General features: G+C 44.6%; 1 protein-coding gene across 5 annotated transcripts in view; it reads right to left on the bottom strand.

Annotated features, from left to right (window-relative positions):
* Itpkb (inositol-trisphosphate 3-kinase B) overlaps positions 1-23,875 on the bottom strand; it is a 100,608-nt gene extending 76,733 nt beyond the window's left edge. For 2 of the 5 annotated variants that reach the window (XM_027954756.2, XM_071600017.1), the window contains exons 1-2: positions 23,596-23,875; positions 20,130-22,280 (exon numbers count right to left, since the gene is read on the bottom strand). In XM_027954756.2, the coding sequence (XP_027810557.2) occupies positions 20,130-22,073 (1,944 nt within the window). In that variant the 5' untranslated portion in view covers positions 22,074-22,280; positions 23,596-23,875. Of the gene's footprint in view, positions 1-9,981; positions 10,824-20,129; positions 22,281-22,414; positions 22,636-22,810; positions 22,936-23,595 lie in introns of those variants that run through there. The other 3 variants (XM_071600016.1, XM_071600014.1, XM_071600015.1) reach the window with 3 other exon arrangements.
* Positions 23,876-26,227: the final 2,352 nt, after the last annotated feature.

Below are 26,227 nucleotides of genomic sequence, written 5' to 3'. Positions count from 1 at the left end.
AGCCACACACCTAAACATACATACACACAGTCACATGCACACACATATTACATACTTCAACACACATGCATACACATATACTCACCCCACACGTATACACCCATATACATAACCACATGTGCATGTGTACATGTATATACTACACGTACATGTACACACCCACATGCACATACACACAAGCACACACACACACACACACACACTCTGATAAGACCCCAGAGTGAGGAGACTTTGGACCCAGCTGACTTTTTCGGGTTCTTCTCTTCTCTGGATCAGTCCTGACCACCCTGCACCGAGTTCTCAAATGCCTACTTTGTACCCTCTGTCCCACACCCTCACTTCATGTCCACCTCACATTATGGTGAGAAACAGTTCAGAAATAAAGTGGAAACCAGGTTTGGAGAGAACAGTTCATTGGGGAGGGAAGTAGAAACAACTGCTATTTTTATCTGTTTTTCTAAGACCTCCTCTGTGCCCCCTCTGTCGGGAGTGACAAGGACTGTGCCCTCCCCACAGGTTTCCGGTCTCGTCCCATTTTAGATCCACTGTAGCCAGGCTCCCTCTCTATCTCCTTAGCCAGGGCCTGGGGCAGAGTTGTCCTTCGAAGGAGTTTCTAGCAAAAAGAACACGCCTTGGTTTATGAGGATTTTGTTTAGGCTTCTAAAACGATCTCAGTTGCTACTGTTGGCATGTCTTCTATCTAAGACACGGCCCCATAAATTTATAGTTCACAAAGAATTGCATTCTGCTACTTAACACTTGGCTCGGGCTTTAAAGCTGTCCTTTCTACCACATTCCCAGCCAAAGAATACATCCTGGGTGTTCAGATAACTACCAGTGTCCTGAACAACAACCCTACCTCATTAAAACAATCCACTGCATGCAGCCTGTATTCACATTAAAAAAAAAAAAAATCTACCAATCCTGCCTCCAATGTCCTAATTCCAAAAAATAAAAAATGAGGCCTGTGAACTTGTCTTAACCCATAAGGACCTTCTCTGAATTATTTAGAAAATTAAAGTTTTTTTGTATCTTGACAGTCTCATTTTCTCTTTTTGTTTGTCAATTTCTCACCAAGTTTGGCAAAAGACCATCTATGAAAGCCAAGCTAGAAGGCTCTGAGAGAAGACAATGAGTTGTGCATGCTTGCACATTCCAGGTATAGGTTTTAACATCTTGGTAGACATTAATGCTATCCCCCAAATATTTTCAATTCTTCTCCTGGGCATATGGTAGGGCTCTACTCTCCTGCTCACTTAAAATTGACAGTATGAGTCTTGTTTGGTCAACTAAATGTGAGCAGAAGTGACATTTGTCAATTCTCTGGGCTGCAGCTTTACCAGCCAGGATGTGATCTGCCATGTTCATTCCCTCTGCTTGGTGACTAACACCATCAACCTGGGTCATGGAGTGAGGCTAACAGGTAGAAAAATCAAAGTTGACTGAGATCAGGTATGCAGTATTATGATCAAGAAATAACCCTGGGTTGTTTATAGCCACTGATTATGGAGTTTGCTGGTTATCACTGAAATATAACCTAACGCATCCTGACTGATACAGAATTTGAGGTAATAATTATATACCTGCTGAGAACCTGGCTTGCTGCTTGCAAGGAGGAAACAAGAGAGAGGCAATAAAGAGGAAAAAGAAGAGTTCAGAGCAAACTCCCTGCCATTCCCTGAACCTGCTTTGTTTTCTCAAGCTTTCATTTTTTTGAGCATTTGAGTCCTTCTATTCCAAAATTCTCCCCCTTACAGCAGGAATCTGTACTTACTTATCTCTGTACACACACACACACACACACACATATGTATGTATGTATACACATTCATATATGTATATATACATTTATATACATATATGTATGTGTATATATAATATATATCTATATCTATAATTTTTATTTATTTATTTATTTATTTATTTTTAAGACAGGGCCTCACTATGTTGCCCAGGCTGCCTCTGAACTCCACAGCTCAAGTCACTCTCTTGCCTCAGCCTCCTGAGTTGCTTGAACTTCAAGTGAGCACCATGGCACTTGGACATGGGGAGTTTTTTGGTTTTCACAGTGGCAGGAGGTGCTATTGGCCAGAAATGCTGCTAAATAGCCTATAGGACACAGAACAGCCTCCCACAACAACAACAAAAAAATTTATCTGGCCCCAAATGTCAATGGTACTAAGGTTGAGAAACTCTGTTCTAAAGTGAGACTATCTGAGGTCATATCCTGACTCTTGTTTTACTGTGATTTGAGGCATGTCACTTTTGCAACACCAGCCACATAATAAATATGTAATAGATGTTAAGCATTATAATTTGCTTCCTCCATTGAAATGCAAATTCCTAGGAGGACTAAGCTTTACTTATGTTTGTATCCCTACCTGCCAGCACACAATGAATGTTCAGAGGCTATATAAGTAAAGCATTCACCCCTTTCTGAAAGTTAAGCCAGTTGCAAGGAAAAGGTAAAACCTTCTGCCAGGTACCAAAAAGACAAAGTCTGTCATGGCAAAACCTCTGCTGGTTTTAGTGTATTTATTATTTGTAGTTCATTGCAAAGTACAAATTCAAGGACAGAAATTCTCAGCAAGAATATTTAAGAAATCAGAAGATAAACACACACAACCATCCTGAAAAAAAAAAGCAAGTTCATGAAAAATAAATTTTATACCAATGATGCTATCTGGAGTGACTCAAATCAAAATGAGCTACTTACCAACAGCCCTAATGCAATATAGCACAAACACCATATTTTAATTTGAGTCAGAAATATAACAAGAGAATTTTAAAAATCTATTGAGCAATATTAAACTGGCACCTCAAACTAGCTCCTCAAAATGTAATGAATCAGAGCTGGGCATGGTGGTACATGCCTATAATCCCAGCAACTCAGAAAGCTGAGACAGGAGGATTGCAAGTTTGAGGCCAGCCTCACCTATTTAACTATACCCTAGGTAAGTTAGCAAGATAAAATCAAAATAAAAAATGAAAAGGCTGGGGATGTGGCTCAGTCGTTAAAGTGCCCCTGCATTCAATCCCCAGGACCAAAAAAATAAAAGTAATGAACCAAAATTTCTGACCCAAGTCGTTATTTGATTCAGTTGCACCTTTGGTCTTGGGCCTAATCAACTGACTGCTAAAATGGGATGGACAATTCTAAAGGGTCCTGAGGACTGTGTGGAAACTCTGTGATCATCTGTCTTCATGAGACTATTTCCACTCCCTGGGCTCAGGGGATACATGTGAAAATCCTCTGCTCATTTTCCAAAAATCCTTTAAGCCCACATAGAAAATAATACTTTCTCTCTGATAGACTGTTTATCCAAATTCACCAAAGGAGATCTTTCAAATATTATACTTCATTACACCAAGAAACAAACAACATACCTTTTCATTTCTTATGACTCATTGAAATAGGACTAAGGATGCTTTTCTTTATGAAGCCCCTCGTACAGGACTAGGCAGAAAAACAAATCCATTCTCAAACACAAGATATCTCCTTGTTGCCCAAGGGAAGCCAAGCCCTCCAGCTGGTTCTCAAATTAGCAGCCATTCCAAGACCACTTCTTGCAGTCCCTTCTTGAGACAGGTGAACAGACGTGAGATGGACACCACTTCGTAGGGGCTATGGTGAAACTGTGAAGTTCAATGCTGGTTTTAAAAGGAAGAATGATTTCAGTCCCCAGCTGCTGTTATTAGCAGTTCTGAATTATATGCATACTTTTTCTTTTCTATTTAATTAAAATGAAAGAGTGAAAGCATTTCTGGGGGCTTTTAGCACACATCCATGTGGCAAAACTAAACCTAAATCATAGGCCCAAGCATAGAGACTTCCAAGGAAGCCTCAGGGGAAGGAATGGAGCCCCACGCACAGTGGGGCCTGCTCTTACACTTCTGAGTTGAATTTTAGAGGAATTCACCTAGTCAGAGAAAAGGGAAGAGAGTACATGGAATAGAAGGCTCCACAAACACCAAAGCAGGGAAGAATGAAGAGACACGGGGACTTCCTAAAGTGGCAGGAGTGTTGTCTTCCTCTCCAGGGCTGTTTTCTTCCAGTGGGAGGAGGAGGGAGGAAGCAGAAAGACGCTCTACATTTCTTTCTTTGTTTTTCTTTTTCTTTCCAGGCCTGACAATACATAGACAACTTTCCTGAAATACCTGTGAATCAGCCTGGGTGGATCCTGTGGAGGCTGGGAAGTGTCGGTACATGGGCTGGGGCCGCCACCCTGGCTCCCTACACACTGTACTCTGCAAAGGGTGCCCGCCAAGGAGCACTATTCTATTTTGGAGTCTGAGGACAGGGAGGGCACAAAGGTGCCTCATAAATGACCAAGCACCCTCACCTGAAGCCCTGAGAGGCAGAACTCTGGAGGCCCAAGGCTTTGGACACCCTGCTTCCGTTTTCACAGCACCTTGATGGAATTGTTTTTGTCTGTTAGTTTTTTGTTTTTGTTTTTAATAAAGTATCCCCTATTTTTTTAACTTATTTATTTATTGTTATGTGGTGCTGAGGATTGAACCCAGTACCCATGCAAGCTCTCTACCACTGAGCCACAACCCCAGCCCTTTGTTTGTTTCTTTTAAAGCCAGATTACTTACTGGAAGGGAAACACATTAAAAAGGTGTTCACACCAATTTTTCTTTATCCATTCATCTGCAGATGGGCACCTAGGCTAGTCACATAGTTTGGCTGCTATGAACATGGATATGCATGTATCACTCTAGCATGATGCCTTGAATTCTTCAGGGCAAATACTGAGGAGTGGTACAGCTGGGTCACATGTGGTTCCATGCCTAGTTTTTTGAGGAAACTCCTCACAGATTTTTCCTAGTAGTTGTACTAATTTACAATCCTACCAACAGTGTAAAAATGTTTCTTTTTCTCCATATCCTCTCCAGCATTTATTATTATTTTTATTCTTGGTGATTGCCTTTCTGATTGGAATACTGCATATATATTCAAGTTGAAATTTCATTGTTATGTTTCCAGTTTTTATTTGAAGCATAATTTTTTGTCTTTTGGTAGTTATACATGACAGTAGAATGTATTTTGACATGTTACACGTACATAGAGTATAACGTCTCATACTTGTGGTTGTACATGATGTGGAGTTTCACTGGTTGTTAAAGAGTACTTTTTATGATCTCTGGTGATTCTCCATTGCTTTCATAATTATATACTTATACTAGTATCTAAATATTTACCAAAAAGTTAGTTCATTTCTTTAGTTTCAGTTTTTCTTTAAATCCTTCCTTAGTGGTATTTTATAAATATATTGTGAAAATGTAAAAAAAAAGGTATTCATTATCATTAGCCATTATAGAAAAACAAATTAAAACTACAATGAGAGGCTGGGTTTATAGCTATATAGCTCAGTGGCAAAGTGCTTGCCTAACATGGGTCCCGGGTTCAATCCCCAGCACAGCAAACAAACAAAAATACCACAATGAGATACCCGTACATGCCTGTCAAATGGTTAAAAATTTTTTTAAAAAATGAATAACACCAATATGATATGTCAAGAAATTTGTAATGTTTTGAACAACCCACAATAAAAAATTTAAAAAAAAATGAATAACACCAAATGCTGGTGAGGATGTTGAGAACCTGGATCAAGAATATTTCATATTACTGGAGAAATATAAAATGGTCCAGCCACTCTGGAAAATTGTCTGGCAGTTTCTTTTAAAAACTAAGTAAAAATACAACTATCCATCTGACCCAACATTTGCACTCCTGGGCATTTATCAGAGAGAAATGAAAGTTTACAGTTACACAAAACCAAGCACACAAATGTTCACAGCAGCTTCACTTAAAATAACCAAATACTGGAAATAACATAGGTGTCTCCTCCTAAAAGTGATGGTTTAATCAAAATCTCAGAGGAAGACAAGGCAGAGGCTGAGTAACCCAACTTCAAATTCAGGAATTCCTGATGTCCTCCACCTGAACTAACCGCATCTAGTGGCTGGTCATTCACTGTCCCACGTGGCCTTTACAATGCCCCCAAGGAAGCCATCGCTTCACCATGGTATTGGCTGAAATGCTCCTTTCTAAGGAGGGGCCAATGGTATGCCTGGAGTTCAGGCCCTCCAATCTTCTTGTAAGGAACCCCAAAGTGATCAGCTACTAAAGGCCTGGTCTCCTATCTACTGACCCCTTTGAATGAAACTTTCTCTCTTCCATCACCCAAGTCTCAAGGCTGATCAGCATTTTTAACAGCTGCATGATTAGATTAATTCAATAAAATTGTAATTCCAGGTGAGTTTCCTTAAGAAATATTTGATGAGACAGGTCTCCGCCAACCGTCCCGCTATACAAATGATTTTTTAAAAATCTGTATTTGGGATTCACATTTCCTTTGAAGACATGCTGAATTATTTTCTGAAGTTCTTAAATCTTTTCAAAGTCAGTGGCGCATCTGTAAGTGACATCTGTAAGCAGGTAAACCACCTGGATGGCATTCAATTCCAATTTAGGAGCTACTTTTATAAACCCACGTCAGTGTCATTTAGAGGTGCCTGGACCACCTTGCTCCAGGATGTCTGGGTGCTACACAGTATGACAGTGCCCAGGGAGCCCTGTGCAATAGAGAGACCCATGATGCTCTCTCAGCACAGCCTGAGGCAATTGGACATGCAAAGATCTATGCTCTGTACTTGATGAGCCCCCCTATCTTGCCTCTGTACTTGATGAGCCCCCCATCTTGCAGACAAGACTCCCTTTAGAGGCAGGCTGACCTCCTGGGGGGCAGGGTTGCAGAATCAGTGCTGAGTGTGCCCTGCTGTCAGCTCACTGCACCTCTTTCTGCAGCAGCCAGGAGCTTTTAACCTTTTTTTGACCTTTAGGGTTAGGAGTTCTCTTTTCCTTTCCACTAGTACTGGGGCAGCGAGGTAGCTCCAGAAGTTCACTTTTTCTATAGATGCATCTATGGAATCCATGTTTTTAAACAAAGGCCCATTCATTTAGAAAGAAAAGAATCCTCTCTTCGTCCCACTTCTGCGAACAGAATATTGATCTTTAACCAGACTCAAACACTCTCCAGGGTAACTATTTGAGCACACTTTTCCCCTTAGCTCTAATATTTCCAAAGCAACTATAATTCTTCTCAACCATCTCCCAGGCACAAAGGTTCAGCTTTCAGCACTCTGCTCATCTCTCTCTGTATTCAATACAGTTATTCCCCAGTCCAGCTAAAGCACAAAGCCCAGAACCAACTCAGGGCTCACTCTGCACAGAAGCCTGCCACCTTCCCCTGTTCTCCAAGTGACCATCAGTGTGTGGCAGAGAGAACCAGGCAGGCACTTGGGAAACACAGATGAGTTCAAACCCCAGCTGTGGATTCGGGACTGACAATTTAATTTCTAACACTCAACTTCCTTGCTGTGAATGGAGGAAAACTGATACATATCTTCCAAAAACTAAATGAAGCAATTATGTGGTATGCTTGGCATACAAGAAATGCTTCCAAAATCATAGTTTCTATTATTCTGCTTATGTGCATCCTAAGGCTGATCAGCATTTTTAACAGCTGCATGATTAGATTAATTCAATAAAATTGTAATTCCAGGGGAGTTTCCCTAAGAAATATTTGATGAGACAGGTCTCTGCCATCCTGTCCCTCCATGCAAATGATTTTTTTAAAAAATCTGTATTTGGGATTCACATTTCCTTTGAAGGCATGTTGAATTATTTTCTGAAGTTCTTAAAATCTTTTCAAAGTCAGTGGCACATATCCTCATACTACAGTCAGAGGCCTACAGACTGTGACACCCGGCAATCCACCACCTGAACCATTCAGGGAACTCCCTTTAGGATAACCTACATGGGTCCTCAGTGTTCCCTGCAACAACCCCTGGGAGATTCTCCTGCCTTCCCTGGGGATTGTGACATTTGAGGCCAATGGTGAGAGACCAAAAACTCTAGGCCAGGTCACAGTAGCAAAGAAAAGATGCCTGGAAAGACCTCAGGACCTGCAGGTCTTTTTTTTTTTTCAGTGCTAGGAACCCATGGCCTCACGCATACTAGGCAAGTCTTCTACTACTGAGTTACACCCACAGCTCTAGACTTGCAGGACTTGTAGCTTTTCAGTGTTAACCCATAGTCTGCAGGAGGCAGGAAGCAGCTCTGGGGAGAAATTTTTAATGTAGAGTATAATACCACAAGGTAAATAGCTTCACCACACTGTTCCATATGGCTTTTGCCTGAGATCGAAACTAATTGCCGTTTTGTGTACATTTCCAGGTTGGGGCAATAAGGCAACTACTGTCCAGTGCACTCGCCATCAGACCACCTCTGAGATCCACATGGCCACATGCTAACCAGCTCTTTCCATGGTCTCATTCCTCCCAGAAGACAACCCCTCCATCCTGCAAAGGGCAGGAGGAGGCTGGGGGTTTAGGAGATGTGCATGTGTAACCAGGCCTGAGTCATTCTCTCCAGAAGAGCCTCCAGCCCCACACAGCAAGTTGAGTGCCTGGAAGCTGCACTCAGATAAATGAGCCTAATGGGCTTTGGAGCAGGCTCTCTTGAGTGGACCACCTGTGCGCAGGAAAGAGGACAACCCCAAGGGTTAACACCCCAGGCTTTCTGCCTCATACTAGGGCCAAACCGAAGAGGGATTTCCACATCACACATCCATGTGTAGCCACAGCTGAGAAGACGCCTGTGTTTGGCAGGCAGGGGTACCCAGAGCTGCAGTCAGTCTGTGCTGCTCCGGTGGAACTTGTCACCACACAGTGCCAACTCCTGCAGTGTCTACATGCATTCCCACAGGCCTTGAGGGGACTCAGAAGTGAGCTGATGAGCTCGGGGTTCATGGGTTCACACCAGTCGCCTGCATGGGTTTTGCCTCCACTCTATCATCTGAGGACAATGGCAAAGCACAGCCTTGGGACTTGAGGAAGTGCTGGTCAGGTTCTCTTGTGTAAAGTGAGCTTTGAAAACCCAAGAGCCGCCGGGTCCTGAATCCCTGTGAAGGTACATGTGCTGCGGCCTTGTCTACAGAAAATAAAGCTTCTCCAACCTCAGAAGGGCACGCACCCACCCAGCCACCAGACTGGACACAGGGAGGAGAGAAAGCCACTTAAAACACACACACACACACACACACACACACACACACAATCTCTAGCTCAGTCACCTGCTTTCTTATGGCTATAGTGACTCTAAAAGACACGTGAGGAAAACAGAGGAACTAAGGGAGGAGAGCAGAGATGGAGCCTTCCACATCCAAATGCTGGGCCTTCTATGTCTGGATGATCTGATCAGTCTCCACCTCTAAAACAGAATGAAAAGAGTGGGTCCCAGGGTGTGTAACCTGACACCCTCTACCAGCAGCTGAATACCAAGGATTGTTTTTAAACTTCAAGTTCTGAGCCTGGTAACAAAGTGAGCCTTTCCTGGTGGACCTCCTTGGAAAAATAATTCCTGCTGCCTATTTTGTCAGCATCCTGGACTTGGGATGACCTGCAGTGACTCAGGGTACTTGGTGAAGGCAAGTTAGGGACCCACTTAGAAGCACTTTTCACAACTGAGAGAAGGGGCAGAAGAAGAGGACTCCCTCTATTCCCAGGTGGTACTTGAGTCATATTATCTCATTTTTATGTCCACACTAGACCATGAGATGGGGACATTATCCTCATGTTAGAGATGAAGAAACTGAAGTTCAGAGAAGTTAAGTCTCTGCAAAGTCTGAAACAGAGCAAGGGTGTGAAGGGTGTGAAGGTCTCTCTGGCTCCAGCTGCCCATTCTCCTGCAAGATCATCCTGCTTCTCTGCTTGGCAGAGCAAGCCTACTCCAACACAGACCTCCTAAAACCTGCAACATCAGAGCTCTCAGACCTCGTTATTTCTTGGAGGGGGAAGAGGTAAATATGTCAGAATACTCCCTTAGTATCCTGCTTCACTTTCAAATGGAAGAGAATAGTGGAGATTGCAAGCCCAGCCAAAAAGGCTGAGGAAGGACATCACGACTGCCTGTCAGTTTCACACAGTTACTGTTTATTGAACATTTACTATGACCAGATAGTGTACTAGGCACTTCACACATTACCTTATTTAAGCCACAAAACCATAAGTCTGGTATTATCCGTCCCATTTTACAGATGATGAAGTTGGGGGCAGAAAGGTACGACATTTCTCTAGGATCACACAGTCAGGAATTGGCAGAGTTGAAGCTCAACTCCAGGACTGCCCTGTCTCCATGACCAGGCTCTCTACCCAGCATTATGCTGCTCCCACCCCTTCTTCTCTCGGTGCTCTTCCATAGACTCAGTAACACTTGCTGAGCAGAAGCCCCACTACTACCAGACCATGTCCCTCTGATCAGCTGCAATGGAGTTAAGGGCAATCTCAGGCCCATTTTAGCCTCACAAGGAACAGGGCAGCTGCCCACACTCTACATCTTCCATCCACTGAGCATCCATTTGTGTATCAAGGTCTGGTGGAGACAGCGCCTTCTTCCATGCCAACTTCCCAGAATCACTGAATCCAGAATGATATCTTTGCTTGACCACTTCTAACAGAGGTAGCAAATTCCCCAAGGCCTTTTCCCCAGACTTCTTCCCCGATGGCTGCTACCAAATGCAATTCTCTGCTCCTTGTTCCACAACACACACCGAAGTTTTCTGCATTTCACATTCCCACACCGATTCATTATTTATTAACTCATATTTAATGAATGTGCTTGTTCAAAGGTGATACAACTTGTTCTTGAGTTTTGCAAATCTCAAGTATGCCTGCGGGCATCAGCTTTGTCTTCGAGGGCAGATCCCCAAGGGCAGGGACAGCATCAATTAAGACATTCTCTTCAGCACAGGTACCTGCAGACAGGGATGTTATATCAGTGCCTACTGTTTAGGCAGCTGCAATATGCAATGTGCACTTCTCAACATGGGCAGCTCCCAGGCTCCATGAGAAAAAGAGACCGAAGTTTCTAGATCTAGTCCAGGATCATACATAAAAGGCACCCAGCATAGAGTTGCTGAATGTAGTATTTGCTTTAAAATACTTAAGACTTTGCTGAATTCCTCTTTCACATTCCAGGACACAGATGAGCAAACCACTACAAGGTACTAGAAAAATCAGTGCTCCATGAAGTATCCACAAACTCACAGGGCACTCTGTGCACTCTCCCCTCAATTATTCAGGAGCTGACAGCCCTGTTGTAGGAAGATTGGACCTGCACTTTGTGGCTCCCACCCGCTTTGTGGCAGCCTTACCCTGTGTCCCTCCCCAGTGACAGTGAGCAAACCACAGCTAGAGGGGGCTGCATGCAAGGTCCGCAATGGCTGGAATGGTCACTTAGGCAAGAGGAGACAATATCTCGGCTGAAGAGGAACCAGGGTATTATCTAGAATGTCTGTTCTTCCCTGTTCCCCTACCCTCCACCCCATGTACCCTTCAAAACTGGCTCTCTGTGGGCAGAAAGGTTGTTTGGGATATAGTCCTTTGCAATTTCCTTTTAAGCACACAAAGGCAAGACTACCTCATGCTAGTGTGGTGCTTGCCCTGGTCCATCCTCTTTTCAGGAAAATTTAAAAGCAATATCATAATATTCATAATTAAAACTAAGAAGGCAAAAATACACTCTTCCAAAATGTCTCTCTACACACTAATTCATTCCAGACTCTTAAAGACCACATGAGGTAAGAAGATAAAGTCCAAAAATATACCCATTTTACAGATGAGGATACCAAAGTCCAAAGAGGCCAAGCGCTGAATGTGAGTCACTAGTCCTTCCAGCACACTGCACACCTAGGGTACATCCAGAAAAGTTCTTAGAGGAAGGCCCCGAGTCTCCCAAATTACTTGGAATTAGCAAGATGCTCTGTTCTAGTAAGTGCTTAATGGTGTGATGACTATGATGATGAATGAGGGAGGTTAAGAAAATGAGAGAAAGAAGAAAAGGCTTCACTAGCCTCATACAGATTGAAAAATCAATTGCAACACATTCAAAATGTCCCCAACCCTAGCACATTTTGAATCTGTAAGAATTTCTTATTCGTCCCTAACAAAATCTCCTAGCCATTTCTTAAGCCACTGGCAGGCGGTTGGATTTTCCACTTGACATTGTTAAGAGATTAAACTGTTTATCTCATTGTCATACACAGGCTTTTTCAGTTTCCTGCTAATACATTCAGGTTAGATAAGGATTACAGAAGTGATACTCCCAAGTTCCTCTGCATACCAGCTGGCATCCTTTCCCCACACATTTACAAGGCCTGTTTTCTTTCTTTCTTTTTTTTTTAATCTAGTATTTAGATAGCCAACTTGTAAACAGAAAATAGTATACATCCATGCCTAAGCAGGGGATCAGACAAACACCAGCTCTATACAACTGCAGAAGCAGCACTCATGAGGAGATTCTGCCAAATTATACATTTTACCACCCAGTCACCAATTGCCATAGAGAAGAGAAAAACAAATTGAGCTGAGCCTGGAAAGAATGTCAGTGAAATTGGAAAAACACTTGCTGGGAACTGCCTGGGGGTGCAGTGACCTCCCTTGTAATTGCCCAGGTCCCACCAGCTCACAGCATACCAAGAGAGATTGCAGATCAGAGCTGGGTGCATGGCCAGTCACCAGGGAACCAAATTCCTCCCTCCCACAGTAGGCAGAACACTCCCTGCAGTGTATGAAACTATTAAGTGCTGGTAATATAAAATTTATTACAGCTTCTTCTTGGAAAACAGTACAATTGGTTTATTCATTCTGATTAAAAGGATGGGAGTGGGAGGGGTCCAAATGCGGAGAGGTAATGAAAGAAAATTTTGCCCATTCTCCAAAGCCAAGGGCAAAACACCTCATTCCTGCCCTCGTGGGATGCACTCACTGAGAACAACTTGAAAAAGTAGCAAATGGACCACCCTTTCGGGAAAGGTCTTGGCCAAGGTCTGGCCTTTACCCTGTGCCTCATGAACACACATCACTCTATCTGGGTTAATCTTGGTCACCAGGTCAACGGAAATAATCTCAATGCCTTTGTTTGTGATCCTCTATCATTTCATTTTCCCTTTCCACCCAGAATCTTACCACAAAAGTAAAATGCTAGATTAACAGGATAACTGAGCTTCACGAGGAAGGATCCTCTTTAGCTGAAAATTAACCATCTCCACTCCAAGTTGACTGAGTCATTTTTCTACTTTTCAGAGATGGGGAAATAAAAACATATCCTCCGCTATTCTGAAAGAATCATACACAAGTATGACTTGCAGAGGTTCATTCTGTTTCCTTATCATCTATAGCTCCTATTTTTGGGTTACTTTTTTTTTTCTTTTGGCTATGCCGGGGACTGAGCCCGGAGCCTCATGCTTGTTAGGCAAGACTCTACCACTGAGCAACACTCCAGCACTGGTTACTTATAAAATCTAATGGCTGGTCAAAAACAAGAGAAATAATTGCAGGAAATTTTTTAAATGCAATATTGGTTAGTAGCCCAAAGAGATACCTTTTGTTGAATTGGTTTCCATGACATGATAGCAAGTCAATAAAATGCCCAAGTAAAGCTCAATAAATGGAGAAAATCAGATTTTTAACAGTAAACAGAAAATAGTATAATGGAATTATCGAGAAACACACCAGACAAGTAAGTCACAAGCTGAAGTGTTGGCTTTCCAGTGAAATGATTATCCTAAGTCAATTGTCCTCGCCCATAGCCTGGAAGGCCCTTGTCTCTAAGTAAGAAATATCAGAGTGGTCTGCCCTGCACAAACACTCTGCAATAATGTAGCATGCTTGACCTTGACCTTGAGACTTATATACAGCAGTGGGCACTTCTGCTGACCAAGCCCTTCACCCCCATCTTTGAGTCCAAACCTTAAAGTAATCAAAAGGAAAAGACACTAGTAAACAGAAACTTTAAGGTAAGACCAGCCTTATTCTAAACAATCAATGAAATTGCATTTCAGGAAAACAACTATGGTCCCACAACAGCTTGTGAATATAAGTCTTTGAGAAATGAAGTTCACCCCAGCCTTTCTGGCTGGGCAGAATAATTTTCCAGGATTGTATTGGGATGAAAGTGGAACTAAAAACAAAATCCTAGGGTTACTACAGGATTTCTTCCAAGGGGCCCAATGAGTTTTCCAGACAGACATTGCCTCACTGGTACTCACAATGTCTCCCAACTCCATGTACACTAACATGTATTGAGCCTCTACTAGTGCCAGATGCTATGCTAGGCACTTTCATAAACATTATGTCACTGAACTCTTGCCACCCCATGAGGTCATGCCGACTCATGCCACTTTTTCAGAGGGCTTCCAGGCCAGGTGTAGACTAGGTTTTCAATCTGGGTCTCCTAAACCCAAATACAGCGTACTTACTAAAGCAGCAAGGTCATAGGAATTAGCAATGAATTTGCCTTGACTGGACTTTTTTTTTTTTCCTTCTCTTTTTTCATCTTTTAGGTGGTTAGTAGGTAGGTAATGTGAGATACTTTCATTCATTCATTCATTCATTCACTCATTCCTCTAACAAATGTTTCAAGAGCACACACTGTATTCAAAGCCAATGTGGATCTTCCAAGGTGAGTAAAGAACTTGTCTACTAAAGAAGTTTCTTGAGTGAAAAGAATGGAAACGCGGGTCCTGTGACTCTACTGAATCTTTCTGGCTTTGCTTTCTTTATCTCTAAAATGTGAATGTTGGGGTTGGGGTTGTGGCTCAGAGGTACAGTGCTCGCCTAGCACATGTGAGGCCATGGGTTTGATCCTCAGTACCATTTAAAAATAAATAAAATAAAGGTATTGTGTCCAACTACAACTAAAAAATAAGTATTTTTTTTTTTTAAATGTGAATGTTGGAGAAAATGAGCTCTAAAGATTCTCCCAGAGCCAGATCTAGATAATGTTCACTATGGAAACTCTAGAAAAGTTGTTTTTTCATAACAAGCACAAAGGTCTAATCCCTATTGAGATCATATATATTCTAATGTCTTTCAGCCAGAGACTTGAACTCTTTAAACTAAGAGTTTTCTCCTAGAAAAGTGGATCAGGGCTGCTATCTCCATTAGGAAGATGTGGTAAAGGAAGGGGGACTAGTGAGCAGATAACAAGGAGTCTAAAAGGATCGTGGTGAGATTTGGGGTTGGTGACAGTATTACAGCAAGTTAAGTTTGACGAGAGTCAGGAGACCAGGTTGGCAGATTCTTCCAGCTCTCCAATGTGGCCTTCCATAGTCTGGCCCCATGGTTCTGATGGAAATGCTGGGTGTTTCTGCTCTGTATACGGAAACCATCTGTAGCACCGTCATTACTTGGTTCAGTAAGTATACCGTCACAGTATACCTTCACAGGACACTCAGAAGAATTGGTCGGTCATGTAAAATCTTAAACAGGCAGCTGGCACTCTAAAGGACTTTGCATATGACCAAAGAGGTCATAATTGGGCTTGGTGTGATTTTTTTAAGGCAATGAACAATGAATGACTCACAAAAAAATGTCATTCCCAATGTCAATTTTACCTAGTGAGGAAAAAAAAAAATCACTGATAGGCACACTTCTCGTGGGATTGACAGCACAATGTACAAAACCTCCCATGCCAAGGTCTCCTCTCCTATCAAAATCTACAGACCTAGCCACACCAATAGTGTACCCCAACATAATTTAGAAGAGCTCCTTAGTTACTTCTGAAATCACCTGCTAAATATCTGAAGTCTACAGCGTTATTGTTTTTTTTCTACCAAGATATAAAATCCCTTCCATTAAATACTTTAAAAATCTAACTTTAGGTAAATAACTTGAAGCCTGACAAAATTAGGAAAGTGACTCGGCAGCAAACTAAAGTTCAAACTAGCATTTACAAACTGGAATCTATTTCTCTAAAAGCAGCAGCCAAATGATTTACTGTTTTCTTATAAAACCTAAAGCCTAGATAAGTCTTGAGCCATATTTTTGCAAAAATCTAAGCATTTGCCTGAAAATGCTGAGAATCAACTCCTCTTTTTATTTGAAAGGATTTTAAGCTGTCTAAATACGTTCATCTTTGATGAGATGCGGTCTTTGAAGTGATGTTTTGACTCTGTTAGCAAAGCCTCAGTTTCCAAACTTAAACATTGGAGGGAATCAAAGATCCCCTCCCTCCGTTTTTGTTGTTGTTGTTGTTGTTGTTGTTGTTTTTGTTTTTGGTAAACAGAGTACACATTTTAGTTTAACGGTTTGGGCATCCTACCAGCAGTCTCTAAGAGCTGTCGGATTACTAATGAAAGCCTTAGATATTATGCTGATTTCTTTTGATGATGCTTTTTAAATGTGAAATTACAAAGAACCATTCTTCCAGTAAAGAAATAGAAGACAGGTAGATCAATAAATTGATCTCAAATAAAAGCACAAAATTAAAGGTGCTCAGTTTCTGCCTTGGTGCCAAGGGCCAGACGAATCTTGTCACACCTCTTATCGCCCTGAGGCATACTTCATGTACACTGGGTTTCAAATAGCATGTCTACAATTAAATAGAGAGGTATAACAAATGGACCCCAGGAGATCTTACTCCTGCAAAAGGAGAAAACTGAGCCAGAGAGGCAGAGCCCATGAGTGTCCTGGGGTGCTGCTGCCTCCCAGGTCTTGGTTTCCTCATCCCTAACCAGTAACACCTGGAAACTCACATAAATGACTTGAGTCCTCCCAGATCTAGAAGCTGCTGAGGATTTGCCAGAAGAATCCTTTCCAGAGAGAGGGCTACCCCACCTTCAGAAAACAGTCTTGTGCAGCCTGAACTCATAACCCCACAAATCTGGGCCTTCAACGTTCTCATCCATAAAAGAAGTTTCCACTTAAAAATACTCACTACCAGATGCATCCTTTTAAGTGCCCCTTAAAGTTTAGTTTGGTTTACCTAAAAATAAAATTTGTATATACTTTTCAAAACCACAGCCATTTTAAACTGCTTGAATATTTCTGCTATGTGTAAGAGTTAATTTTTCAGTATTTAAAAAAAAAAAACAGCAAAACTAGCCCCCCCCCAAAAAAATCCCAATGGCCCTTAAAAGTGTTAAATGTCAAGAAGTCAGGAGGTTGGCAGTAGTATACTTCCTAATACTGACCCCCAGGTTTTGTTGTTGTTGCTGTTTTTACACCTGGAAAAAGACTTTTGGAACAAATCAATAAAACCTATTTTTATATTAATGTCCATATATTAATGTAGTACTTTCCATCTGGTGTCTTAATGGCCCAGATACTCTTACATGGAGTGATAAAGGAAAATAAAGAACTGATGATTAGGCTTAGTTGTTCTAAAGGAGAGAAACCATCCCTGCTCAGTGGAATCAAGTTCTGCTCAAAACAGTGCGAGTGTGCCTGAATTTAAGCCACTGCAGATCAGGTGTGTGATATGACTTCTGAGCAAACTTCAAGAGTCTGATCCTTTAGAAGCTGTCACGCCCAGCCTGCACATCACCTTGCACAGGATCATTCTTCAACAGGAAGAAAAATGTGCTACAGGATGTACGCAGGAGAGGGGTAACTTTGTAGGAAGGTAGAGCAGTATAAATGAATAATTCTCAGGGTCTAATATAGGTCTGAGGGCCAGGAATTGGGTATGTGACTGGGACACTGAACCTGCATGTAAAGTGTGCACAAGAATGAATGTGAATATGAGTGTGGGTACGTGTGAGTGCAAACACATGTGAGCATGTATTAGAGTGGGTGCAAGCATCATGAGAGTGAGGATGAGCATGCCGGAGCAGTGTGAGAGTGTGTCCAGCTGTCGTGTAGACAGTAGTGTCGATAGAGACAGCCAAGTGCAAAAAAGAACTCCATGTAGATTATGGTACAGACAGTGCAGGTTCAGTTTTATCTACCAAACACTGACAAGCCCAGCCAACAGGCCTGGTCAATAAAGATGTCTGGACTTCGGTAGACAAAATATCAATCTCAGGTAATCAGGTTAACTTTTTGACCCAATGAGCAGATGTTTTGGTATCACAGATAAGGTTCCAGTGTCACAATCTGTACAAGAAATTTTTGCTGATCCTGCAAAACTCAACTAAAGCTCAAAAGCCCCTAGGATCCCATAATTTCCACTTTGTTATCCATCCTTGCCCCAACGCACACACATTCTCCCCTCTCCCTCCTCCCCTGCCCAGCCCCCATTAGCTTCAAATGATACAGAGAGCAGAGATGGTAGGGAATTTTTCCCTGGTTCTACTCCATGGATGTCTGAAAACCTGTTTAAAAGTGGGAGGTAGTTTGGACAACAGGTCGCCCTCATTTCCCTCTGGACCTGTTAGCTAACTTGAAAAACACCACTTATCCCTCTGGTTTCTCAGTTGGCATCCCTCTGGCAAAGGGGAAAAAAATTATCACCTGTCATTATTTGTCTCCTCTTTAACTTATTTCCAGACAAGACCTCTTTTCACACATCAGGACACATAAACTGTTTCAATAACCAGCCAACAAGAGCTGCTAATCCACCACTAGAAAGGGCAAATGGAAACTTGGAGAACAAGTTAAAGCAATTTTGGGTGTGCCAGCAGTGCTTCAGGGTTTCAAAAGCAAATGAGAGGAGTGGATAGAGGACCACCTGTTATTCCCTAGGCCCCTGATTGCTGGGCAAGAGGGCAGAGAAATCTGGGTCACACCTTCAAAGAGAAGCATTTTCTACCTGCAGTTTACCACCATTCCCTCCAGGTGGATCCCCCCTCCCCGAAAAGTGCCCACACCTGACAACAGGTGCACAATGCCTGGGAACCTGTCCTGGTCACAAAATTCCAGGTTGATTGGATCAGAGTTTGCATATATATTTGCCTCTGGATCATCAGCAGAAGGCAGAGTTTCAGGAAAAGAAATTCCTGGTCTTCAAAAATTCATACTGTGATTTCTGAGGTGGGAGTAAGAGAAAAACATGTTTTGGAGTCCAAAATCATAGTAAAGGCTGCTGAGTAGAAATATAAAGCACCCAGTTATGGTGAATAAAGTTATTGAGGTACAATGAATAGCATTTGGCATTCAAGATGAAATCAGAAGGCTGCCTATCATTCAGCCTTTCACCCAAGGTAGCACTATAACCCCTCACACCCTGAGCTAGGAAATTCCCCATGCTCTCTGGAAAAGCTAAGAGAAAGGCCAGACCTTTTAAGAAGTGCTAGCTTCAATGCATATGTCTTCTGAAAGATATTCTGATCCTCTGGAAAGTGAAAACAGCCTTCAGCTGAGATTAACCATGTAATAGAAATAAACTCTTGTCTACTGCCATTGCCAGAACAAGATGTCTGTATGAGACTCCAAAGAGATGCACACGAAAATGTACCTGAAATGAACCTGTTCCAGCCCACCTGCCTTTGGAGATGCCACCCAGGTGCCTATCTCAAGCAACTCAACCTAATATAAAATTGTTACGAAAGAAACTGTCTGGGAGCTGGAGTTGTGGCTCAGTGGTAGAGCGCTTGCCTAGCATTGGGTTCAATCCCCAGTACCGCATAACCACTAAAAATATTAAAATGACAACTAAAAAAAAAATCTTAAAACAACTAAACAAAAAAACTTTTTAAAGAAACTGACTGCTTGGCCCAGAGCATGGTTTTCATTTTAATTCATACATCAAATTACACCTTAGTACACTGACCACACTAATATTGCAATGTCCTATCCTAACTAAGGCTCACAGGTTGCTCATACATAAATGGGCCACAACCACATCTACAGGTTTCAGAGCCCTGTCATAGAATCACATCACTCATTTTCCTGGCCTAGTGGTGGGTACTGAGTTAATTTGATGGCATCCTTAACAATCTGAATGAATCACAGAATAAAATGTTTTGCTTATTCAGACAAAAGCTACACTCAGCAGCTCTGTTCACTATCTTTGGGGATTAATCAGGAAGTTTTGGATGACATGAATATTATGTTCCCAAGAGGAGTGATGATCTATGGGAAGTACCTCAAAAACTTGTTTTTTAAGATGTCCATGGAAATAACAGTGGGAGTGACTCAGATTCACAGTCCAATCTATAAAATCCTTGCCTATATATTCCCCAGCAGAGACACTTGAAGAGAAATATTAGTTGTGACTGACACAGGACCTTGGTCAGAGTCATTACTCATTAAAAAGTAATAAAACTGGGGACACATAAGGATTCAAAGGTCTGCTGAAAGTAGCAAGAGTTCTAGAAAAATCTCAAGGCAAGACTTACCACTTTGGGCTTCTGCTGGTCCAGGGTATGCAGGAATGCCGCATTAGGGTCCAAGGTGCGCTCAGGGTCACTGGAAATGTCCTCTTCTGAGTCTTCATAGGAAGAAGAGAAGCCCGTGGAGGAGGCAGAGGAAGAGGACAGTTTCCTCAGAGGCAGGTTGCCCCGAGGGCTTCCCTGCACCTCCTCCAAGCCCCTGTCTTCCTGGGCACCCACATCCGTAATGATGACTGCAGGTATAGCTGGTATGTTGCTGGCACTGCAGGTCTCTCCCAGAGAAGGTTTGTCCTCTTGATTCTGGGGCAGCCACTCCCTGTTGGGGTGAGCATCTCTGTCCTGCAGCTGACTTTCCCAAGTCCCCTCCGATTGTACCCCTGTTCCACACGTCCAAGCCAGACCAGCTTTCTCCATGGGGCCCAGCCAAGCCCTGGAGCTCCCAGGCTGCACATCCACTCTGTCCCCAGGAAGGCACTGCTGTTCTTTCAGATCTTTTGCCATTTCCCAACAGGGCAAAGGCTCCAGCATTCTGCCAGAAGAAATTCCCGCCTCCACTTCTCCAGTCCCTGGCTGCACTGTGCAGCTGACACCAAGCAAGCCCAGTGTTGAAGACCCTTCCCCCACTCTGCCAGAGAGCTGCGGGGGTTCATGGATCACTGAGACCTCACTTTGGGTCTCTGCAGGACCTAGAGAGCCCAGGTCTCCAGAAGGCCTGGACGAGCTCAGGGCTTCAGATGGCTCTGAGCTTTGAGCATTCACAGTCGCATCCTCTGGCCTTTCACCGACTTCTGGCTCTCTGGAGCCTGGCAGGCCACAGGGCAGATTTCCCTTCCCCAACTTCCCAGGGGGCTCTCCACCTTGGGACCCGCTCTGCTCTGGGGTTGGGCTTGTCTCACTGCCCAGGAACTGCCCCTGCCTCTCAACCAGGGCCTCCCAGGGGTGCAGGCTTCCAAGCTTGCAGACTGGATCAACCAGAGCAGGATCCTGTGGACGGTGTGGTCCAGTGGATGTGGCTGTCGCAGTCACTGCTGTGTTCATCATTAAACTCCTTCCCACCAGCTCCTCTGGGGGAGTTTGGCAGCTCTGAGTTCCCGAAGAAGCGACCCTCTTGTTAGTTTCCATAGCTAAAAATGAGTCACAAGGGGTACTAGCAGGGGTCCCTTTCTCCATCCTCACGGAATCCTTTGCACTCTGAGCCCCAGATCCTGTCGTGGTGGCCTGGCCAGGAAGAGGTGCCACTCCCTCCTTGTCCTTTGAGGGGCACAGACTGAGCCCTCCTCTTCTCACAGAGTGGGCATCTGAAGCCTCTGAATATTGCTCACCCCAAGATTTTGTCCTTCGTTCCTCACTTGGGACGCATTGAGCCAAGACCCTTCCAGGGGGCTGGCTGCTGCTGCGGAAAGGGCTCGGGGAGGGCGAGCGAGCCCTGCTCAAACGTGGGCTTCGGGGCGCCTGAATGGCACAGCTCTGCGCCTGAATGTGCGCCTCGAAAATGCCCACTTTCTGGTTCACCTGCACGTTCTGCAATTCGCGTTGCAGAATTCGCAGCTTCCTTTGGGCCTCCTCCGGTCCCGGCGGAGAAAGGGTACCGGCGGCCACCACCTGCTGCCCATCACCTCGCAGGCGGCCCGCCCAACTAGGGCTGCCCACGCTACTGCTGCTGCTGCTACTACTGCTGCCACCGCCGCTGCCGCTGCTACTATTCAGCCTGCGCCGGCCGCTCCGCCAGCTCCCGGGGCTCCGGGGCTCCTCTGGCGACAGCGACTCGGCGGGGGGGAAGAGGAAAGAAGCTCCTCTCCCGGGGCTGAAAACGCTGCCCGGGCTAAGCACGGCCCTCCCAGGGGGCAGGGGCGTCTCGCTGCCGCTGGGCCCCGGGCCGCCGCCGCTCTTCACCTCGTCGGCACTATTCATGATCACCAGGCTATTGAGTGCATAGCAGTACACAGCCATAGTACTGGGTCCGCCGCGCTGCCTGCCTCCGCGACTCGGGTTCCAGCTCCGCCGCTGGCGCCTCCTCCTCCCGCGGCTCCTGGATCAGCCCCGGAGGCCCGGCGGCAGCAGCTCCTCTCGCCGATGGGGCTGCATGGCCTCGGCGGCGGGCTGGGGGCACAACTGCGGGCTCGGCCCCCGCCCAAAGCTCCATAAACAACCGCGCTTCTGTGGAGACACAAGGAGAAAAGTCAGGACCCCAGAGGGCGCGAAGGAGAGGGTGGGGAGAGCCCGCCGGCAAAGCCCAGAGGGAGCCCTAGGACCCCAATCTGTTCGGGACCGGGTGCCATAGGACGTCTCACCTATAGGGACTACGAGGCTCCGGGGGAACCCATGCCCGGCTCCCTCAGAGTCAGCGCGGTTCTGGGTACGCGTTTCCCCGGTGTGCTTAACCCGCCCCCCTACTCTCGGGTTTGGACCGGCTTTGAAGTCCTTTCAAATTCCAAATTCTAAGATTAGTCTTGAAGCCGTGAGGATGGGCGAGGGAGGATGTGCAACTACTTGGTCCCCAAGGGTGCTGTGCGCGGAGCGCCGCTGACCCGTCACACTCGGCCTGAGCAACCACTGGCTATCGAGGGTAACGGCGCAGCCCTGCTCCACCCTCTCGGGACATCAGAGACCGAGTCAGGGGGAACCTGAGCAAGACCTGCCTTCCCCAAATAGCTGCCAGCGCCCGGATCTGGAGGGCGCCTGCGTACCTTCCTGACCCTGACCCTGGACTTGGGGCTGTGTCTCTCGGCCTACTAAGGCCTGAGAGAGCTGCCCGGCTGCAGCCCAAGCATTTTCAGCACTGGCCTTGTCGCCTGTCCCCAAACAAGTGTTTTTTGAGTGTGGGGCGCGCCTGCGCACGCCCGGGACAGGGACTCTGCAGTATATTGTACCGGAACCAATACTCACCGCCCCTCTGGTTGCCGCCCCCCGCGGTGGTGTGTGTGTGTGTGTGTGTGTGTGTGTGTGTACGCGCGCGCACAGCTACTCAACCCTCCGCGCGCCCCGTTACCGAGGACGCGCTGTGCCTGCGGGCTTCAGGACCCGCGCCGCTCCAAGGAACTCCGGGCTTTGCGTGGCTGCAGACGGGTGACTAGGTGCGCAAACCCGGAGGAAGGCAATCTAAGGGCGGCGATATAAGCCCCGGGAGCAGTGCAGCGGAGGGCCGGGCCTCTCCTCATCCCGGGCAGCCTCGCCCGCCGCCAGCCGAGCCTCCCGGCGGCCCAAGCCCCGGTGCTCTGCAGCACGCCTGGGGGAGGTGGCGCGGAGAGAATAGCCCGGAAGGCGGGCTGAACAAACGCCGAAAATTCGTCTCTCCTTCTCCGGCCCCAGGTCCCACTCCAACGCCTCCCTCCAAAAATCAAAACCTCGTCACCGTCTCCCTAACGCACCCCTTTTCGCAGTTTCAGAACCCAGAATGGCAGATCCGCTCCAGAGCGTAGTGAGGGGAGAGAGGGCTCAGAGGCCAGAGCCATTGAAGAGCCGCCAAGCTTACCTGCAGTTTCTCAGATTCTCGGGTCCTGTGTGGACTACACGCCGACCCAAGTAGGGTCGAGATGCATTTAAGGCAGAAATGCTCAGAAATGATTTCCTCAACAATCTATGGAAGACAAAAAAAAAAAAAAAAAAAAAGTGCGAAAGAGCGAGGGTTTGGGGGAGGTCCGCCGCGCAAGGGCCAGGCTATCCCGGCGGTGGCGACGCCAGGCCGGCCCTGCACGCCCTTCTCCGCGGTGGAGATACTACCCCTGTCAGTGTCTGCTCCGCGCTACTTCAGTGTTTGTTCAATGTAAGATTAAAAAAAAAAAAAAGTTGGTGGCGGGGGTGGGGGGAGGAGGCAGAAGGCGGGGGCTAGGGGGAGGAAAGCAGGAAGGAAGTTGTGAGCCCGTCTGGGGTTGAACTCAGCGGAACAAGTTTTTCTTTTCTTTTTTTTTTTCTATTGCTTGGCAAGACCGAGGGAGGGAAACACTTAAAAAAAAAAAAGTTTCCATTGTTAGCTAACCAAAAAAAAAAAAAAAAAAAGCCTTTTGACTTCTGCTGGTTAAAGATATACGATTCATTTTCCACCCCTCTCTCAAGGCTTGCTGATGGCTAGCTTTATGAAACTACTTTTGAAAAAAATGTTTTTTAATAAAGTATTGAGTGTGTGATCTAAACAAAGCAGCTCCTGAGGACTTTTTGGCATTTAAAATGGACTAAAAGCTTGTCAAAACGGTTTGTGTTCTTGTACACAAAATATGCAAATGTAAAGAAGGTACTTTGTGGGCACCTCCTTGCAAAGTTGCAGATTTTAAGTGCACCACAGTAGTATTTTGGAAGATTGGTTGGGCTGTGAACTGTACAGGCTTTGCAGTGCAATTGTTAGAGGTGTAAACTCGCCTTTTTGTTGCACTTTTATCTATAGATGCACACAGTAAATGGGATATTTGCATACTTTTGCACTTTAATTCTCAAGGTTATTTTAAGAAAAAGCATAGTCCTGGAATTAAGCAGACCTAAGCAATGTCTGAAAACCCCTTGAACAGTCTGTTATAGGACTGAATTATTTTCAAGAGATCTCTCCCCCACCATCAGCCGGAGGGGAAGGAACTGCCAGCCAACATTACTGGGAAGGGTATCCAACCCTGATTAGGCCCTGGCACTGCAAGTGTGTTTTGCATAATTCCTTAAATCTTAAACTACAGCATTTAGTGGTAACAGGGAAACACAGCTGCAAGGAGATTTAAAAATCCAAAGGCTGAATCGGTCCTTATATTCTGATTAACTAAAATTCAGATGGAAATTTTGACTTTGCTTGAAGCAAACAGATCTGCTACTTGTTTATGTAACAATGCTGTTTAAGTGAGCAAAGCAACCTGCTGCTCAATCAGGAAAAGATTCATGGCAATGCTGAAACCATGAAATCTTCTAGCCAAGGATTCTTAGGAAAACAGAGACTGTTGAATCCCTCCTAATTTTTAAAAACATGCCATGAAAGGATTGAACCTAATTCCCCTCCCACCCTCGGTGGGGTTAAAGAAAAAGCCCTGAGTTTATTTAGGTGTTAAACTTAAGATCTGGGAAGTTCCTAAGAGAAGCCTGCCCTATCATTTTTTCCTAATTTTGCTCTCTAATGATAACAAAAAGGAGTTTTCAGATTCCAGGATACCCACTTATTGGAGTTCAGTCTGAGGGACTGTCATCCTACGAGAGGCTAACTTTATACCTATGTCAGGTGTCATGGTAGAAGCAACCGAAGGACCTAGCGACATATACAAGAGGCACAGAAACTTTGCTTCCCAACCCTTGGACAGTTAAATTTCCCAATCATTGTCACCTCACAGTCAGACATCTTCAGGCTTATCTACTTGAAAAACTCAGGCTTCCTGAATGAAGAATTCTTGGTCAGAACATCCAGCAGCTGTCAGGTGTGACAAGGAATTTCTGCCTTGTATGGAGGTAGGACTTGATGGTAATTCTACCAGTCTGAAATTCTAATTGTGCCACCAAGAGCAGCAAGGGATGGGAGAAAGATGGAGCAAAACCCATGTTTGGAAGCCAGCAGAGTGGGCTTGCATCCTGCAACAGGATGCAAGTTGTCTTCCATGATTTTAAATGAACACAAACATTTTTATATACTGCTTATTATTTGCCAGACACTGTTCTAGGCACACTATCAATATTTGCACATTTTTATTCCCTTAACAATTATCAGGTAGGTATTACTACAAACCTCATTTTACAGAGGAATAAATAAAAGTACAAAGAGGTGAGCCATTTGTCTCCCACATCCTGCAGCTTTGGTAAGTGGCAAAACCAGGACTTGAGCCTGTGCAGCCTGGGTCCAGAATCCTTGCTTGTCACAACTTTTCCCTATACTAGCTATCTACAACTGTAGGAAAGTTTTCACTAATGTTTTAGGTTTTCCATGTGCCTACTTTTGGAATGGAATTTTATATATCAAAGCTATGAAATTGAGATTACGTACTTAACTTGTAAAAAGCATCTAGAAAAACCTACAGTCAACATCATACTTAAAAATGAAGGATTAAACACTCTCTAAGATCAGGAACAAGGTTAGAACATCTGCTCTTGCCTCTTTTATTCAACATTGTACTTGAAGTCCTAGCCAGTGTAATCAGAAAAGAAAA

This window comes from Marmota flaviventris, chromosome 12 (assembly GCF_047511675.1).
Source record: "Marmota flaviventris isolate mMarFla1 chromosome 12, mMarFla1.hap1, whole genome shotgun sequence".
NCBI lineage: Eukaryota > Metazoa > Chordata > Mammalia > Rodentia > Sciuridae > Marmota > Marmota flaviventris.
Note: the sequence above shows the minus strand (reverse complement) of the source record. Positions and strands in the feature narration are given on the sequence as shown.